The 16,267-nt window shown below is 34.0% G+C and overlaps 1 protein-coding gene across 1 annotated transcript in view; it reads right to left on the bottom strand.

Moving 5' to 3' along the window:
- LOC143255154 (uncharacterized) overlaps window positions 1–14,586 on the bottom strand; it is a 30,243-nt gene extending 15,657 nt beyond the window's left edge. The window contains exons 1-6 of the mRNA XM_076510393.1: window positions 14,467–14,586; window positions 13,310–13,528; window positions 11,372–11,626; window positions 6,095–6,255; window positions 2,410–2,538; window positions 272–386 (exon numbers count right to left, since the gene is read on the bottom strand). Of these exons, the coding sequence (XP_076366508.1) occupies window positions 272–386; window positions 2,410–2,538; window positions 6,095–6,255; window positions 11,372–11,626; window positions 13,310–13,520 (871 nt within the window). The 5' untranslated portion in view covers window positions 13,521–13,528; window positions 14,467–14,586. The remainder of the gene's footprint in view (window positions 1–271; window positions 387–2,409; window positions 2,539–6,094; window positions 6,256–11,371; window positions 11,627–13,309; window positions 13,529–14,466) is intronic.
- Between the last annotated feature and the right edge of the window lie 1,681 nt (window positions 14,587–16,267).

Below are 16,267 nucleotides of genomic sequence, written 5' to 3'. Positions count from 1 at the left end.
TGTAATCTATTCAATGAATTTCATGCAAATGTGAAATATTGTAACTTAAGATATTTTTTATTCGCCATTTATTTATTTAACTTATAAATATTTTAAAAAAAGTAAATAAAAGACGAAGAGGTCTGTATAGACGTTTATCTTTTATTCTAGGATGAAACATCTACTGATTGTGTGTTATTTGCATCGAAGGAAAATAGAATAACCAAAAACTCTAGCATTTGGATACTAGAAAAAATTCTTCATTTAAATTCCTCAATAAACGAACAAATACCTTGATTAATAGTAATGATGTCGCTGTAAAAGTCACGGGTTTTCAACTGAGGCTGAGACTGGATTACTGGATCGTAATCTATCCGGAAAATTTGGTTCCTCGTATCCATCCAACCCTGCAGAATATAAGTTCAGAGAGTCGAGTTTACGCCAAATCGGAATTTCTGCGCCCAAATCATTTTCAGAAAATGTTTCATCAACACTTTACACGTTGGAGTTAAATTCCAGCAAGCTTTGATGTAATTTACAGTTAATTAAATCGTCATACGAAAATGCTTACAACATCGTTAAATTGTTAGAATACACAAAAATGTTTTGAGAACTACACCTAAATACTAAATAAATAGATTAAATGGCTATATCATAGGAGTAAGTGCACAAATTTATGGGCATATTTCTTCTAAAAACAATAATACAAATCAGTGTTTCTCAAACATTTTAGTCACATTCCTTTTGTGGCATTTCAAACCCCACATTCAATTAAGAAACTCAATATGCTACTGTAACAGGTTCAAACAGACATACATACAAGCAAACAGCAAAGTAAATTTTGTGTGATGTACAACTAACAAATTGTTGAGAAAAGCGCGCCTGTTTATTGGATTAGAACAGTTTCATACAGGATTTAATAAACGACCTACAACACCAGATAAAAGAGCGTTCCTTTCACTAAAAGGAACCAATCAAAGACATAACGCTATCTGAAAATTTTGACATGCCAAGGGGAATGAACCAGTAAGGTTTCCTTTACTTTATAAACACAGTTATAGAAGTGAGCGGTGTCATATGTTTTAGTCCCGGCATAGCGACTCATTTGTTTTGTTTGTTTTTGAATTTCGCACAAAGCTACTCGAGGGCTATATGTGCTAGCCGTCCCTAATTTAGCAGTGTAAGACTAGAGGGAAGGCAGCTAGTCATCACCACCCACCGCCGACGGCTACTCTTTTACCGACGAATAGTGGGATTAACCGTCACATTATAACCCCCACGGCTGAAAGGGCAAGCATGTTTGGCGCGACGGGGATGCGAACCCGCGACCCTCAGATTACGAGTCGCAAGCCTTAACACGCTTGGCCATGCCGGGCCATATAGCGACTTATAGAATGGTTCTCAGTACTTTGTGATTTGTTGTTTTTTTAAAGTACAAACTTTTATTTTATAGCTCCATCATCTCTTGACCAATTCGGGATCTAATTATAGTTTGGGATTCAAGGGGCAAGTCCTTTGGATTGGTGTATTTGATCACGTTCAAAATCTCATAGCTTCATTTACCCTAATCCTGCCTAAAGTAACTTCAATTTGAGGATAGACTGGTAGAGATCCTGATGCGTCATAAAAATCCAATTTTACACTCGATCTAAGCTAACAGAAAGTCCCATAAATTAATTTACTCTATTCCTGCCTAAGAAAAATTTAAAGTGCCGAAGCTATTAAAGATTCCCTCTTGTTGTGTCGTGAAACTTCTGCTGTCTTTACCACTCCTAGAATGCATTCCCAGTTTGAGGATTATTTTTCTATATTATAGCCTTCAAATAATAAGTAGTAGATATTTATACAAGCTTTTAAGAAATTAAGTTTGTTTTTGTTTTGAATTTCACGCAAAGCTACACGAAGGCAATTTGCATTATCTGTCCCTAATTTACAGTGTAAGACTAGAGGGAAGGCAGCTAGTCATGACCACCAACCGCCAACTCTTGGGCTACTCTTTTACCAACGAATGGTGGGATTGACCGTAACATCACAACGCCCCACGGCTGAAAGGGGTGTGACGGGAATTCGAACCCGCAACCCTCGGATTACGAGTCGAGTGTTTTAGCCACCAGGCTATGCCAGGCCAAGAAATTAAGATAATGCTGACTTGTTTGTTGCTTTGTTGTTAAGCGCAAAGCTACACAATAAGTTCCTGTGCACTTCTCACAGCTGGTATCCATCTCAGGCTGTTGGCAGTATAAGCCTTCGTAATTGTCGTTAAGCTGACATGGCTACCCATCTCTACTTTCAAATTAAATACGTTATTATGACAATGAAGATATGAAAAGCCAAAATATTCAATACAGTCTGCATTTGTGCCATGATTTACTTAGAAAACACATATCTAGTTAATCAACTCCAAATCTTCTAAAAATCTGACATGCTTACGTCAGTATTGAGTATAGTTTCAAAGTCAGGTAAGGTAATTTCTGTATGGTAACTGAAAGCCGTTAACGTCTTAACCTCCGGAAAAGGAAAAACTGGTTTTCTTCCATAGCAGTACTCCCCTTCTCTCGCCTATAATAATAAAATAAACACTAAGCATGACCATGTATATATACCAAAGATAAGCCCAGAAAAGGGTGATTATATACATACGCATTAGAAAACCAATAAACATGATTATATACATATCCAGGAAAACCATTAAGCCTGACTATATACGTGTGAGAAACCCAATAAAAGTGATTATATACATATCTAGGAAAAAAACAAAAAATAAATATAATCATATACATACTCATGAAAAATCCACAAGACATAATTATATGTATACACATGAGAAATCCAATAAAAGTGATATATACATACCAAAAATTATTATATACATACACATGAAAATCTATTAAACATGATCATATAAGTACCCGTGAGAAACTCACTAAACATAATTATACGCACACTCGTGAAAATTGAATTAAGATGTGAATGAATTGGTTAAACACAATTTAAAATGACACTGTTTTTATTCTACCAGTGAGCTGTCTTCTTAGTCGGACATGTATAATAGGTCTGCCTGTACCCCTTCCCATGATCCTCTGAAACCAACTTTTTTTGAAAGTTTTTAGGATACTTTTGAAGATTAAATATGTTTCCGATTGCGCTTTCATGGTATAAGGGGGTTTTCAGGCCCTTTTCAAAATGGCCGCCACCGAAAATCGTAAATTACACAATATATATAAAATGATTATTATTTGCATCCACTTGGCCTATAATATTTAAATTGTTGTTATTCACTTATGTATAAAGCACAAATTGGACCAAAATATGGAATTTTGAAATTTTGTGACATGGCAGAAATCCAAGATGGCGGCCAAAGTTTGGTGCATTTTCGCAAAATCGCTCATAACTTTTGAACCAGTTAACGTATAAAGTTGATTTTGGTGTCTAACCATATGTTTTGCCACATAAGGAATTCAATAGAACCATAATTAGAATGATTCATCCAACCCTAGCCATATTAGCAACATATTAACTGTGCACAATGAGTGCAAAGTGATTCATGCCATTTTCTGAAAAACGCCCTATTATTCCACTCTATACTCAATGCTTCGTACATTTGATTTCCAACATTTTTTTCTGAACTAGGTACATAACAAATGACCTTATTCAGCAATTTTTAGAAATATTTTGTACAAGTCTATACTGAATAAACACTTGTTAAAAATATTTATTTCTGGTCACATATGGCACACACATATACTACACATCAGTAAAACGTATAAAAATAACATAGTAATCAAATAAGATATATAAGTTGCAATATATACATGTATAGTAAAAACACTATAAACATGACGAATAATGCATTGTAACATGTCATTTTAAAATATCTTTCTTTGTTATAGGTGGCATAATTACCAATCGACGGTGGTTAACAAGACTCACAGACTTAGAGCTTTCCCTATTCCTAGCGGTGTCGGTGATTTAATATTGTAGTTGTAGAGACACTTTAACATCTGTCTGCATTATCATGCCCAAAGCAAAATCTAAAACATGTGGTGGTGGCACTGACTCTGGTGATGATCCAGCTAAAAAACAATCACGCCTGCCAGTTTGTATTATACATACTGATGGCATAAAAAAATGCAGGAAACCTGACTTTGATTTCCAGCCTTTCAGATCCACAAAGAAGGTACAATGAAATTTGTAACATAAGGAACAGGCGATTGTTGCTACCAAAAGATTCACCAGAAAGGAGAGAGTCGGCATGTTCCCTCATCCCAGAAATTCTCCAAGATCACCATGGGTATCACAGAAATTGATACCAGCAATTCATTAATCATCTGGACCAGCTTCCCTTGCTCGATCCTACCAGTGTATCAGAAAGCACCGTACGTCAAGACTCTGTGCAAGGCACATCAAATCCTTCTCGTAGATCCTTCACACAGGAGATCACATTCTGTTCAAGAAAGACTGTATATTCTGCAACAAAGTTGGGCGTATCAAAGTCAAGATTGCAGGAAACTGGGAACAGCAGTCCACGTCAACGTTCGAGTATGGTGGCGGTCAAGCTGTTATTGATATTGCTACAAGCCGCAATGATGACAGACTTCTAACACGCATACGTGGGCAAGACCTCTTTGCTTGTGAAGCCCAGTATAAAGAAACAGTGTGATTTCATGATATTGTTTTTTGTTTGTCCATGTTCAAATGGTTATTCTTGTAACAATGTAAAGTTTGATTACATTGATTAAAGTTTTATTAATACTTACTTGGTTTTTCTTTGTATGCAGTGATATTAATACCATATAAAATAGCGATATTACCTTATAAAATAGCAGAATAGGCCATTTGTTATGTACCTAGTTCAGAAAAAATGTTGGAAATCAAATGTACGAAGCATTGAGTATGGAGTGGAATAATAGGGCGTTTTTCAGAAAATGGCATGAATCACTTTGCACTCATTGTGCACAGTTAATATGTTGCTAATATGGCTAGGGTTGGATGAATCATTCTAATTATGGTTCTATTGAATTCCTTATGTGGCAAAACATATGGTTAGACACCAAAATCAACTTTATACGTTAACTGGTTCAAAAGTTATGAGCGATTTTGCAAAAATGCACCAAAATTTAGCCGCCATCTTGGATTTCTGCCATGTCACAAAATTTCAAAATTCCATATTTTGGTCCAATTTGTGCTTTATACATAAGTGAATAACAACAAGTTAAATATTATAGGCCAAGTGGATGCAAATAAATGATCATTTTATATATATTGTGTTATTTTACGATTTTCGGTGGCGGCCATTTTGAAAAGGGCCCGAAAACCCCCTTATACCATGAAAGCGCAACCGGAAACATATTTAATCTTCAAAATTATCCTAAAAACTTTAAAAAAAAATTGGTTTCAGAGGATCATGGGGGGGGGTGCAGGCAGACCTATTATACATGTCCGACTATCTGGTTTGTGATTAAATAAGCTTGTTTGAATGCTTGCCCTATTAAAACGTCTAAATATATGTGTGTGTATTTCTTTGCTTTATCATTAAAATCAACGTTTTACTCTTTAATCTGGACCTAAGTTCTTCATAAGTCTTCTTTTCCCTTTCAATTCGACTTATAAATTATTATATGTAATTTTTTTTAAATCCAAGTCAAAAACAACGAACATATTTCAAGTCGTTTCGAGTAATCGAAAGGGCGTTAAAAGGTTAGTTCATACATTGTTTAATTAATTAGAATTTTACGCAAAGCTATAGAAGGGCTATATGCGCTAGCCATCCCTAATTTAGCAGTGAAAGAAGAGAAGGCACCTCCTGAGATACTCTTTTCATAACGATTAGTGGTATTGACCGTAACATTATAACGTTCCTACGGCTGAAAGGGTAAGCATATTTGTGAGGGAAATAGGGATTCGAACCCGCGATCCTGCAGACTGAGAGTCGAGTGCTCTAACCACTTGACCATGCCCAGCTTATCTCATTGTTCTAACTTAATAAGAATAATAAACAAAATAAACAACACGTAGACGAGAAAAAAATTCTTAGACAACAGCAGCGGACATTTGTGTTATTTTTTTATTTTTTTCTGTTGCATTATATTATTGAAAACATTTGTTTTGTCCTTACCCAATGCATCCTTTTATTTACAACGCTATGTAGGAAAACAAACAGGTTTATATGGTGTACCATCTCCTTGCCATTAGGGTTGTCTGAATCAATAACTTTGCGATTGATGATAAACCCTAAAGGAACTTGGCTTTCTTTTGATGACATATTCATACTTCCGTCTAACATACAAAACATAAAAAACACATCTTAGAACTGAAATAAATAATGGTTGTTAGTATTACTGTCACTTGGGTCTGTTAAAATTAAAACACGTGTCATTAGCAAATGTAACATTGTGTTAGGGAACTTCGTAATATTAATATACTAACTTATTTCAAAAGCTGCATTAACTTTTATTTTTTCTCTTTTTTCTATTTGATTAAGAAGTACCTTTAATAACTCAAATACAAACTCAAGTAAAATCCAACCAGATGTAAGATTACATTAACTTAAGCTACATTATTATTTCCTGGGCTAAAGAAATTGAATTAAAACTGTTAACAGTGAGAATTACAGAGACAAATATAATGTTCGTAATTTATATTCTGAAAGCTAAACTTGTGAACTGTGTCAAGAAGGTTTCAAGTATTTTGTTTTTTTGGTGTTACCACTTATCACTGAGTCTCTTTATTTGTTGGATTTCACGCAAAGTTACCAAAGGTTGTCTTCGCTAGCTGTCCGTAAGTTTCAAACGAAAGACTAGAGATAAGGTAGATAGTTAATAACAGCCATCGCTAACTTTTGTCAGAGCGAGTAATGATATTTGGGTGGTCACTTTTATAACGTACTCACGGTCCAAAAGTGCAGAGTCCGATTTTTTTGATTTTTTTTAGCGGTAATGGGACGCGACCTGCGGAACCTTAGCTTTATAGTTCGACACGCTAACCAAGGACCATGCTCTGCTTTCGCCGAGTGAATCCGTTTAACTATACCATAAAATTATTTGAAACCTTTCTAACTGGACGACTTAAGGTAAATCTACTAATATACTAAGTTTGCCGAAATTAATCATGGGGATTCGGTTTACGTTTTGTACCAGAGAAAGTCAAGTTCAGCATTGGCCCTCTTCGTCCCTCTCAGGAATTCTTATTTTGTTTGTATTCTTAGAATCCTAGGTATTGACCTTTGTTGCGCTGTTGCATTACTCACAGTATATTAAATTTTGTTCATCGTCCGCAGTTTAAATTAACAGACCCTCTTTGTGTCATGCCTTATTCATGGAGTAGTTGTAACTTGTATGTTTTCACTAGCGTCACATACGTATGATCCCACTATTAGGCAGTGTTCACAATACAGTTTCGCTGTATAACTATATAAACTCACACATAATCCTATTTTTACAAACAAAAACTTTAAAAAAAAAAAATAGGGCGACGTTTGAGTCTAGGATTCTGTTAACGTAGTACTGTTTAGTCTGTAAGTTTCTTTTTTATGATGTTTAGAATGGCGAGGTTCATCATGTATTATGTACTCTCATCAGTTCATTTTTATTAATTTTTGTTTCTAATATTGAAGCGAGTTATCCAGCAGTCTGTCTGTTTGAAGAGTTATGTAGAAATGTTGAGTTTGTTGATCGTGAGTCTCTATATGCCTTCGTTAAAATACAGTTTTTTATTTGATGTTTGTTGATCTGTTCTTTTTATACGTTTATCCATGTTATATAGGCATATTCTATGATTGGTCTAACGTATGTTCTGTAAATTTTTAACATGTTTTCTGGTGAATCTCCTTGTTTGTTGCCAATCAGACACGTAAGGTAACTCGATCTTTTCCAAATTATGGTTTTTATACTATTAATGTTTGATATCCATTTTAATTTTGAGTCAAATGTTGCTGATGTTACTACCTGTAAGACAGTCTTGCATTTGTATAAAGATATGAATGTTGTAGTAACCACAGAGAGCCTTCCTTGAGTTAATATGTCTTGAATTGTGTCTTATTCTGGTGCTTTGGTTTTCAAAAGTTTTGTGTTTTCTTTTACTTCTATTACTGTGATGGGTCTGGTAAATTGTTTTGTTATGTAGTCGTCTTCCGTTTCTGTTGTTGTGTTATTGTGTTAAGTGTCCTTGGTGAAGTGTGGTGTATATATATATATATATATGTTACGACTGGTCGTGATATAACTATTTGCTATGTTAATGAAGTGGTTGTTCATCTTTGAGTCATCTGGTGTTTTGAATGTTTCATGGAGTTGTTCTTTAAGGGCGCGTACTTGCCGTTTATTCCTATGCTAGTTTATTATTATGTTTAAGTGTACGGTAACTAGCGATAGCTGTTTCTTTAACTTTTTACCTTTTCTTTATGGGACCAGAAATCTTTGCGATCTGTTTTTGAGTTTCTTTCTCTATAGAAGATATCCCATATTTGTGACTTTAGTAGCTTAATGTCGTTTCTAATGTTGTTTCTGAGCGCATTTATTTGAGTTTTTGTTTCTGGGTCACCGAATGTCACATGTTTTTGTTTCTACGTCACCAAATGTCACATGTTTTTGTTTCTGGGTCACCGAATGTCACATGTTTTGGTTTTTACGTCACCGAATGTCGCATGTTTTTGTTTCTGGGTCACCGAATGTCGCATGTTTTTGTTTCTACGTCACCAAATGTCACATGTTTTTGTTTCTGGGTCACCGAATGTCACATGTTTTTGTTTTTACGTCACCGAATGTCGCATGTTTTTGTTTCTGGGTCACCGAATGTCACATGTTTTTGTTTCTGGGTCACCGAATGTCGCATGTTTTTATTTCTACGTCACTAAATGTCACATGTTTTTGTTTCTACGTCACCAAATGTCACATGCTTTTGTTTCTGGGTCACCGAGTTTGAGTGTTGTTACCACTTAGTTTGAGTGTTGATACCACTTAGTTTGAGTGTTGTTACCACTTTGAGTGTTGTTACCACTTTGTTTGAGTGTTGTTACCACATAGTCAGAGTGTTGTTACCACTTTCTTTGAGTGTTGTTACCACTTAGTTGGAGTGTTGTTACCACATAGTCAGAGTGTTGTTACCACTTTGTTTGAGTGTTGTTACCACTTAGTTGGAGTGTTGTTTACACTTAGTTTGAGTGTTGTTTACACTTTGTTTGAGTGTTGTTACCACTTCGTTTGATTGTTGTTACCACACTGTTTGAGTGTTGTTTACACTTAGTTTGAGTGTTGTTACCACTTTGTTTGAGTGCTGTTACCACTTTGTTTGAGTGTTGTTTACACTTTGTTTGAGTGTTGTTACCACTTTGTTTGAGTGTTGTTTATTTATACTATTGGTGTACATTTATCTGCTATTTTTATGTGGATCTCTGACATTCCTGAGCGGTACCTGTCGATATTTTTTTTTTTTTCGAATTTCGTTTAAAGTATTTTCTAATTTAGCAGTAACAGATTATAGGGAAGGGAGCTAATCAACACAACACACAGCCAACTCTGGGGCTAGTCTTTTACCTACAAATAGTAAGATTGACCGTCACATTGTAACGCCCCCCCCTCCCATTCACGACTGATAGCATGAACATTTTCAGTGAAGGAAATTCAAACCTGCAGGTGGCAAAGCGAGTGCCCTAACCATCAGGCCGTGCCAGATCTGCCAATTTTGGGGGCGAGGACAATTGTGTTTGAAGTATTTGTGTTATAAAAGGCATTTTTGGATCAAATATACTTTGTTTTTAGTCTTCGAAACGAGCAACCCACAGATATATGTCTGTCCAAGTTTTGGTAACTTACTATAGAATTTTAATACAAATTGTTCTCCTTGAGTATTACAGCCTTTAAGAAAAAGCCATAACTAGTTTTTTCTTAAATCAATAGTAATAAATAAGAAGTTTTAAAAAAGTGTTTATTGTTAAGTTATGCCTCTACGACATGCAATACACTGTATACTTGTTTAATTAGAATTTTTCAACTTTAATCATATTTGCCCCCCAATGGTACAGCTGTATGTCTTTGGTTGGCAGAGAACAGGTAGTTTATTTTGTAGCTTTATGTTTACTTACAAACAAACAAACTAAATATACTTAGTTTGTTGTTCAACTGTGCATAAGTATATAAAATACCATACGTATATTTCTAATATGTGTGATTTAAACACCTGGTTTGTTTATTTATTTTTGGTTCTTGTCGTTAGGCGCAAACTTACACGTTGGAATATCTATAATCTGCCCATCACGGGTATCGAAACGAAGATTCTAGAGTTTTAATCCGCAGACCTCCCGCTGTGCCACTTGGAAGGGCAGCTAAAATGTTATTGAATGTCCATTTATTAATATTTATCATTACATTCAGATGTTTTTTGCTTCATGATGTGAAATACTACACAAAGTGATCAAGGTGCAATACCTTCTGCTGTGCAAACTGGCAAAGCTATTAAAAATTTGAAACGGGGTGAATAATATACATCTCAAAAATGTGGGAGGGGTGATCAGACCAGCATGACAAGTTTGATCAACAACAAAAAATTCAAACAAAATTAACTATTACGCATTTGGATTATAAAGTACCACGTAGCACCTCAACCACATTCATGCACAAGTATGCAAACATAGATACAATAGCTGAAAGACTCTTGCATAATTCTCTAAAATATTTCAATAAGAATTGGCACAAAAATGACTTAATGTGTGATCTCGACAGATATCACGTACATGATGTAAATGGTCCTAAATACCTCTCCCCTTTTAACATATATTTAAGAAATGTAACACAAGCTGGCCACTATGCACTAGACACTTAGTCCTTGTTTATTTTTATTTTTATAATTATTATTTTCTTTTTTAATCTTTTTTTTTTGAATTATTATTCAAGTATTGAATAATAATAATTATTATTACTTTCTTTTCTGTGTGTGTGTTTGTGCTACTACAAATAGTAGTAGCATTCTCTCAATCGAGAAAAAGGAGAAAAATACAAATATATATATATATATATGAAAATACAAAAAATATATATATATGGAAAAAAAATTAAATGAAGCAAAAAAAAAAAACTTCTTGTTCGTCCATGCATGGACTGAGCCCTGAAATGGACCTGAGTATGATGTTATACTTTTACTCTGGCCCAAAGCTTTAAAAAAAAAACAAAAAAAAAACCCTAAAGACAGACGCTATAATCGTTCGGGAGGGAGGAAGAGGTCAAATGTACCTGACCTTCCTGGGTATTTAACAACATCAATACCCAAATACCCACACAGTCAAACTTGGATTATCAAATCACCTGAGCGATTAAAATTGAAAATAATTTTATGGATATGTCGCTTCGTTTAGTAAGGGCAGGGCGTGAATCAAAGGGTCTGTGTTTTCAGAGTACCTTACCTGACCAGAATGCATCAATATCAATTGTTATGTTCCCGTTGTTATCTGGATTCATGGTAAAAATACTGTAGCTATATCGGATAGCCGGTAAACCACGAAAGGTTGTAGGATTATTTCCATCAACTAGAAAACGATCTTCTATGCTGAGCAGCTGTCTGACAGGGAATACTACTTGTCCTAGCATAATTTCGTACATGGCCAAATCAGGTGGAACACCGTCTTCGCGCCATTCTGAATTTGTCATTTCAAAACACCCTGGAAAATAAAAATGGTATAAACACAATTCGTTTCTACATATGTTTTTTTATAAAATCACTTATTTTTATATTTTTTAACTTGTTAGCTTTCCAGTTCGTAAGAAGTAATTTTCATTGTGTCATCTCCAACGTACATGGATCAACGATAGAGAATTTTTGTAGATTCGAAAAGTTTTGATTAAATTTGTTGACAAGTCTTACCTTGGTGATTTTGTTTGTAAGTTCTCCACTCCAATGTGACTTTTTGTAATTATCTATTTCAGCAAATTCAATAACTATATTCAATTAATTTTTAACTTCCTTTTGTACTTAAATATCACGTGTCCCATCTACCTGTAAGAAGAAAACTGCAAAAACTGATTGGCTTTTGATTCAGCAGAAAATTATTTCTTTTTAAAGTGTTTTTTTTTGTTTAGTTATAAAATGGTATATGTAAGTGTAACTAGTTCTTTAAAAACACGTCAAAATATATATTTTGTTATTTTTCCAAATATACATGACTGCTATAAGAATAGACAACATGTTTATTTTAATCACAATGACATACGTAATAAGCATTCGGTGATTATAAACCTAAATCTCGTCATTTTCGAAACGCTTTGATATCCTAAGTTGTAATTTTTTAAACAACTGATACACGTACAAAATAAACGAAATAAGAGAGATTTAAATAAAACACAAAAACATAGACATACGTATTTACGTACGAGCTTATCAACATGATGTGTGTATTAGAAACCTTTATTTAAAAACACAAAACAATTAAGAACGTTTGCCCTCTTTAGGTTATTATCACGTTAAGAATGATTTTTAAAAAAGTGACCGTTATTAATTACGTGCCGTGGAGATGACAGTAATGATGTGTAGGATTGTAGGGACGTTGTATATCTTTATTTTATTTTGTTTGTTTTGTTTTTGAATTTCGCGCAAAGCTATACGAGGGCTATCTGCGCTAGCCGTCCCTAATTTAGCAGTGTAAGACGAGAGGGAAGGCAGCTAGTCATCACGACCCACCGCCAACTCTTGGGCTACTCTTTTACCGACTAATAGTGAGATTGACCGTCACATTATAATACTCCCATGGCTGAATAAGCGAGCATGTTTGATGCGATGGGGATTCGAATTCCCGACCCTCGGATTACGAGTCAAACGCCTTAACCCACCTGGCCATGCCGGGCATTAATTTTATTATATAAGGCAGTTAACTATGTAATAACATATGTGAACAAATTTAAGGAAATAAATACTATAGGTATAGAAGTATTCTTTGAGGTTGGTTCAATGTAGGATTAAGTTCTTGTATCAGAGAAACTTCTTTAAATTTTCGTTTGTTTACGTTTGTTTATCTACTTAATATGTTAAGACTTTTCTGTGGTTATATTCTGTATATTTGAGATACACTAACATACTAAGTATTACACAGTTAACTACTATATATGATAAATTAAATATATATACAACGCCCCCTACAGTCCTATACATCATTCCCACGACACGTGATTAATCAAAAACCTGATGAAGACCTAAAGAGGTCAAACGTTCTTGTTTTATGTTTTAAATAAAGGTTTCTAATACACATATCATGTTGTCTCTACTATATATTCATTTTAACTAAATTTCTCATTATTACGAACTCCTTTCTTGACATGCTGGTAAGTATACTGATAGCGGATAAACCTACCACTTGAATTATGCATAAAGGTTTGATTAAGAATTAAGTTCTCCACAATGGTATCTTGTTCTCCAGCTATGGTAACTTGAAGCACAGACATCCCTTGCCGAGGATCATAGCTTTCTTCGATGGCACAGACAATTTCAGCCTCAGATATTTCTCTATCAGGCACAAGAGGAAAAACCAATTCTCCAACTGTATGATACCTGTCACTGATCATAGGTGGCTCTGAAATGTTTTAACTGGGTAAGGTTTATGTTTCCAGTTCATAAATATATATCAATCATCATTTGTAGATGTTGAAGTAAATTTTACATCACATTTTTAATGATACTTAACTATCTATCCATTTACAGGTGAATGAAAAATCCATTTACAGACAAATAATTCAGAAAACGAGAACTACAGGTGTTAGGGAATGAAGCATTGATGATATTCAAGGTTATATTCTTCGGAACTTTTATTAATCTATATTATCTAACCCCAAACGTCAATGGGAAAAAAAAAGTGAGCTAAAACAATTTTAAATCAAATATCATTCCTCAAAAACAGATGTTATAATGAATGTCGACTTTCTACGCATCTGAATTGTGATCGAAATTCGAGCCTAGCAAATGATGTTACACAAACTTAAATGTAAGGTGCAGGGTCAGAAGTTTGCATAAGCAGATCACTTCTCTTTTCTAGATTAGCAAGTACTAAAACTAAAAGTGTCCTTCAGTAAAGTAACACAAACATTGTATTGTGCTCAAATAAGTCAACGACTGTTATCCTCTAATACATTTTATAAGAGTCAATGGCTGTTAACCCTAACCATTTCTCATTTGGATCAGTAGTTGTTAGCCCTAACCATTTCTAATTTAAGTGAATAGTTGCCAACCCTAACTATTTCTCACGTGGGTCGATTATTGTTAACCACTATGTAGTTTTATTTTGAATCAATAGTTGCTAACCCTAACAATTTCTCATATGAGTCGATAACCATTAACCTTTAGTGCTCATAATATAACTCAGTTATTATTAACAGCCACTGTCTCAGACTAAAACTCTTCATTGTAGTATTTAGTATTTTTTTGAAAAACAAACAAAAACAATAACGTAATATCATGAAACTTATATTGTACATCTAACGATTTATTCAAACTTGAATAACTTTGTTTACTTACTTTTTATTTCACAATTTTTCCACTATACTTGTCGTTGCATTTACACATATATTCACGTGGGCCATCTTCTACAACTATGCATGTTCCTCCATTCAGACAAGGGTGTGACTCGCATATTTCTACATTGAAAAAAAAATTGTAACATCATATACGACACTAAGAACTGACACAATGAACGCTTAGAAATAATTAGCGGGATATACACACACACACACATATATATATAAATACAACTATAATTACTACCTAAATAATTATTTTTATTGTCAAAAATGTTGTGTATTTTGAATCTGATACATATAAAACTCAGGCTATTAAGGCTTGGTTGGTCTTTAATTTATTTGATCTGCTAACAGCAGCAATTAATTAAAAAAATATTATTTCATCGGATTCTTACACTATTCCTTAATTCAAAATTGAGCTTCTTGAACTCAAAAGACTGAAGAAAATTTAGCCTAAATATACTCGTAGTTTTCTCGTTTCTTATTTTTCTTTTTTATGTTTTAGAATATTTTCCAAAAACAACGATTATTAAATTGACATCATTAGTTTATTAAATTCCAAGGGCTGAAATTTTCTTATTTTTAGAATGTTCCTCAAAGTCAATGAATACATATATTGATACAATTTGATTTCTAAATTATATTAGGATTTTTTTCTCTCATTATTTCAGAATAATTAATTTCCAAATTGTCCTTACAAATAGGATACATTTTTGTTGTTAGGTTTCTTTGTTTATTTTTATTTCGTGCAAAGCTGCACTGGGGCTCTATCTGCGGTAGCCGTCCCTAATTTAGCAGTGTAAGACTAGAGGAAAGGCAGCTAGTCATCATCAACCATCGCCAATTCTTAGGCTACTCTTTTACCAACGAATACTGGGATTGACCGTTATTTAATAACGCCCCCACGGCTGAAAGAGCAAGCATGTTTGATGCGACGGGAATAGGTTGGCCTTCAGGAGTATGGCGTGATAGTGACATTTTAGACATTATGATGTAATATACTTATTATTAGATTAGCTTATGCATTCATTTTCAGTATGCGTTAAGTAACTAAATTCAATAATATGAAATTTCAAACATGTTGTTGGTAAAATCTCTGAAACAATCAAAGACAAGCTTGTAGGGACGCACGTGTCTTTCACTTTGGAGAATTATGACATTAATAATGAAATTGAGTCATGGCATCTTTCAAAATCACTTACCGAGTCTTTTGACATGAAATATTATAAACTTCACTTTTTTTCTGGCGCTGAAGTTCTTTTAGAAAGAAATAATGAAGCTAAAATAAATAAAGAATACAAAATACAACTTCGCTTCAACAAAAAATTAGCTACGTCTGATCAGTCGATTAAATCTGCATGCAAAGAAATCTCATCATGTGTGATATTATCATATAAGAATATTTGAAAACATGACAAGAAGGTAAGGAAGGAAGGCTTTCAAAATGTCATCATGTGTGATGTAATCATATAGGATTATTTGAAAACATTGCAAAAAGGTAAGGGAGGAAGGCTTTCAAAATTCGAACCCGCGACCCTCGTATTACGAGTCGAACGCCTTAACGCGCTTGGCCATGCCGGGCCTTTTCAAGAACTGCCAAAAAACTATTAATTTTTAATTCACATTTTTCTTCTAAATCAATATTTTCTTATATCCTTAATCAATAACCCATAATTATCACTGTAATTAAAATGAGATTCGTTTTTATTATTTCATTTGATCTCCCACTTCTTTCATATTTGTTAATTGAGTTTGCTATAGGTTTGAGTCCTATTGGTATAATTTTGCTTTTAAAAGAT

This window comes from Tachypleus tridentatus, chromosome 7 (genome assembly GCF_004210375.1).
Source record: "Tachypleus tridentatus isolate NWPU-2018 chromosome 7, ASM421037v1, whole genome shotgun sequence".
Lineage (NCBI taxonomy): Eukaryota > Metazoa > Arthropoda > Merostomata > Xiphosura > Limulidae > Tachypleus > Tachypleus tridentatus.
This window is presented reverse-complemented; position numbering and strand designations above follow the sequence as displayed.